This window comes from Magnolia sinica, chromosome 13 (assembly GCF_029962835.1).
Source record: "Magnolia sinica isolate HGM2019 chromosome 13, MsV1, whole genome shotgun sequence".
In the NCBI taxonomy this organism is placed as follows: domain Eukaryota; kingdom Viridiplantae; phylum Streptophyta; class Magnoliopsida; order Magnoliales; family Magnoliaceae; genus Magnolia; species Magnolia sinica.
Window position 1 is genome coordinate 8,528,625 of NC_080585.1, and position 3,795 is coordinate 8,532,419.

A 3,795-nucleotide genomic window follows, 5' to 3' on the forward strand; every position below is an offset into this window, starting at 1 on the left:
ACCGTGCGCCCACCTGCGCGGTGAATCCAAAGCCCTTCCGTCATTTTGGAAATCTCGGCGCAACCATTGATATTGTAAACAGGGTGCATTGTCCGCTCCTGCTTCCAACTCCCCTCTATTTTCACACGCAATGCTCTCTTGCGTTTAACTTATACTACGTGGGGCTTTCCATTTTTCTCTATATATACATGCACCAAACATAGCTATGCGTCCCAACCTCAAAACAACCTTCGCCTCTTTTCTAACATACGCCAATCTCCTGATCATGGCCCACCATCCTAATCAATCCAACCATCGTTTCGAGTCGGTCGACAAGTGCGCATCGATCGGACGTGAAAAGCACACGGTGGTCGCCGACATGGATGGGACACTCCTACGTGGCCGCAGCTCATTCCCTTACTTTGCACTGGTCGCGTTTGAGGTGGGTGGCATCCTACGGCTCCTATTCTTGCTCCTTGCATCGCCGATCGCTGGCGTTCTTTACTACTTTGTATCGGAATCGGCTGGGATCCAAGTTCTAATCTTCGCGACGCTAGCGGGGATGAAGGTGGCTGATATTGAATCGGTGGCACGTGCTGTCCTTCCGAAGTTCTACTCGACCGATCTCCACCCCGAGTCGTGGCGGGTATTCTCATCGTGCGGTCGGCGATGTGTTCTCACGGCCAATCCAAGGATTATGGTGGAAGCATTCCTTAAGGAATACTTGGGTGCTGATAAAGTCATCGGGACTGAGATCTCTACTTACAAAGGTCGAGCCACTGGGTTTGTTCTTCGCACTGGGGTCTTGGTCGGCCGTAACAAGGCGACCGCACTACGTGAGACCTTTGGAGATGCTTCCCCGGAGATCGGACTCGGCGATCGGAGGACCGATTTCCCGTTCATGTCACTTTGCCAGGTTTGCATTCTTCACATGTATATTAGATTACACATTTGTGTGGTGAATCAGGCTACGAACGGATCCGATCGATTGTAATTGAACGGTTTAGATAGCCCTGATTATTGCTAATATGTTTTCAATTAGATTAGATTAAAAGCTTATCTACCAACTTCTTGAATTTCAATATTCATCTGATATGGAGGCGCGGTGGGCCCCACTCACCTAATCATAAAATTTGAATTTAAGAGCTGAAATTGAGATCTTTGGTGGACGTACGTAGGTTGCATCTTTCAAAACCACCGTATGGAGGATGAAACGACTTTTCGGTGGTTTCGATTATCGAAAAAAGCATCTTTTCTTTTCACCAATGACACCTAGTCCTTCAAATACTCGGTTTTCTTTCGGTGCATGTGGGGCTGTACGACGCGCATGGACAAACGTAGAAATGATCACATGCATGCAGCGGCTGTACGTGAATTTTCCCATCATTTTTGTTACATGTGAATATTCTATCCTTTCAAAAGGTGGACCACACCATGATGATCACTTAGTATAAAAATCAGGCCGACCTGCTTATTAGGTGCATCGTACAAGTACAGAGAATCATACACCATCTATACAATGGTTACGATGTTGTGTCCTCCACTTTTGGATTTGACTGATTTTCGTACCATGTGATGGCCTCATGGTTTTGCATGGATCTGATATTATTAACATCCGATTAATAGGTAAAAAAGAAATGGCTGTATTGGAAGTCCACATACATCCGATGTATATGATTATTTCTAATACAAACGTCTATAGAATGGAAACGGATTGGCTACTCCCCCTGCCACCTGCCAATGGCTGGTGTTCGGTGGTCTATGGGCTCCTCCGTGATGTATGTGTTTCATCCATGCCGTCGATCTATTTTTATAGATCATTTTATGATATTACACAAAAAAATGAGGTATATCCCAATCTCAAGTGGACGACATTACTGGAAACAGTGTTGAATGAACTTCGACCATTAAAAATTCTTTGAGGGCCATGAAAGTATTGGATCAAGCTGATCTTTGTTTTTTCCCTTCATCTGGGTCTTTATGACCTAATCAACAGATTCGATGTCAGAAAAACAGTACAGTGGGCCTTAGGATAACCATGCACTCCGTTCCAAATGGATCGGCTGGGATCCAAATCACCTATCTGTACCGTCATCAGGTCCAGTCCACCGTTCATAGGTTGATCAGGAACTGTCCAATCTGTTCATGCAAAAATGGATGTACAAGATCATTTACAGAAGTGAACCCGATAATGCTTTGATAATTACAAAATCAAATAAATTAACATAATACTTGCGTGTGCACAGGAAAGCTACATGGTCCCACCAAAGCCTGAGGTGGACCCAGTAAGCCGAGACAAGCTACCGAAGCCGATCGTCTTCCATGATGGTCGATTGGTCCAGAAACCTACGCCGTTGATGGCCTTACTGACCATCTTATGGATTCCAGTAGGCTTTTTGCTTGCCTGCCTTCGAATCGCCGCTGGTGCACTTCTCCCGATGCCGTTGGTCTACTATGCATTTTGGGCACTTGGAGTCCGAGTCACTGTTAAAGGGACCCCACCTCCCCCAGCTCAGAAATCACTGGGCCAAACTGGCGTCCTCTTCATCTGCTCCCACAGGAGTCTTCTCGATCCCATCTTCCTCTCGACGGCCCTGGGCCGTCCGATCGCTGCAGTCACATACTCCGTGTCCCGCCTCTCTGAGTTCCTCTCCCCCATTAAGACCGTGCGTCTCACACGTGACCGCGCCACCGATGCCGCTATGATCAAGAAGCTACTAGAGGAGGGAGACCTTGTCATATGCCCAGAGGGGACCACCTGTCGCGAGCCATTCTTGCTGAGGTTCTCGGCGTTGTTTGCAGAACTAACGGACCAGATTGTCCCAGTGGCGATGGCTAATCGGATGAGCATGTTCCATGGGACCACAGCTCGAGGGTGGAAAGGGATGGACCCATTTTACTTCTTCATGAACCCGAGTCCGGCGTATGAAGTCACGTTCCTGAGTAAGTTGCCACATGAACTTACATGCAGTGCTGGGAAATCTAGCCATGAAGTGGCTAACTACATACAAAGGGTCATAGCTGCAAGTCTCTCATATGAGTGCACCAGTTTCACTAGAAAAGATAAATACAGAGCACTTGCTGGGAACGATGGGACCGTCGCAGAGAAACCCAAGCTCAAGCGCAACCAAGTCATGGGTTGCTAGAAAACCCCATGTTTAAGCGGTTACACACGTCCACCGTATCTGTTGCATGTAAACATGGCAATCCCGACCGTCCTAATCGCAGGGCCTTACTTGGATGGATCGTAGCCTAAAAATCATATGGATCGGACGATATTAATAACCTGATTCAATGGTTTAATTCTCATCCATCCATTTTGATAGGACAAGTTGATAGTTTCATCATTCAATCACAATGGGCCCTACGACTTGAATGGTTTAGATTGATGTATATGCGTGCAAATGCGTACCTTGGATGAGTAACCGAACATGAGGATGGTCCATTTTTCTTTTAAGTATTAAAATGGTAGTGTATTTTCTTCTTCTTGGGTTTAAGATGTTGGGGTTAGGGCATGAGATGAAAGTTCTTACTTGTGTCAAGCTGTGTGAGAATTTCTAAATAGAGATTATTGTAATAAAGCATGTAACCGGGGCCCCCATATTTACCATTTTCTTTCTTTCTTTTGAAAAAAAATACAAAAACATATACTCTATTTTGTCTTTAATGTCCAAATCACACTGTATTATATAATGCTTGCACGTGTGATTTGTAATTAATAAATTGGTAACTAGGGCATGTTTGCTAACCACTTAAAAATGAGTCCATCTCATTTAAGTTAATTGTAATTAAGAGATATAGTACGTGTGATGCATG

General features: G+C 45.3%; 1 protein-coding gene across 1 annotated transcript; it reads left to right on the forward strand.

The window, feature by feature from the left end:
- The first annotated feature begins 250 nt into the window (after positions 1 to 250).
- Positions 251 to 3,560, forward strand: LOC131222684 (glycerol-3-phosphate acyltransferase RAM2-like). The gene is made up of 2 exons (XM_058217847.1): positions 251 to 895; positions 2,226 to 3,560. The coding sequence occupies exons 1-2, from the start codon at positions 266 to 268 to the stop codon at positions 3,123 to 3,125; spliced, it is 1,530 nt and encodes a 509-aa protein (XP_058073830.1). The 5' UTR covers positions 251 to 265; the 3' UTR covers positions 3,126 to 3,560.
- The last annotated feature ends 235 nt before the right edge of the window (positions 3,561 to 3,795 follow it).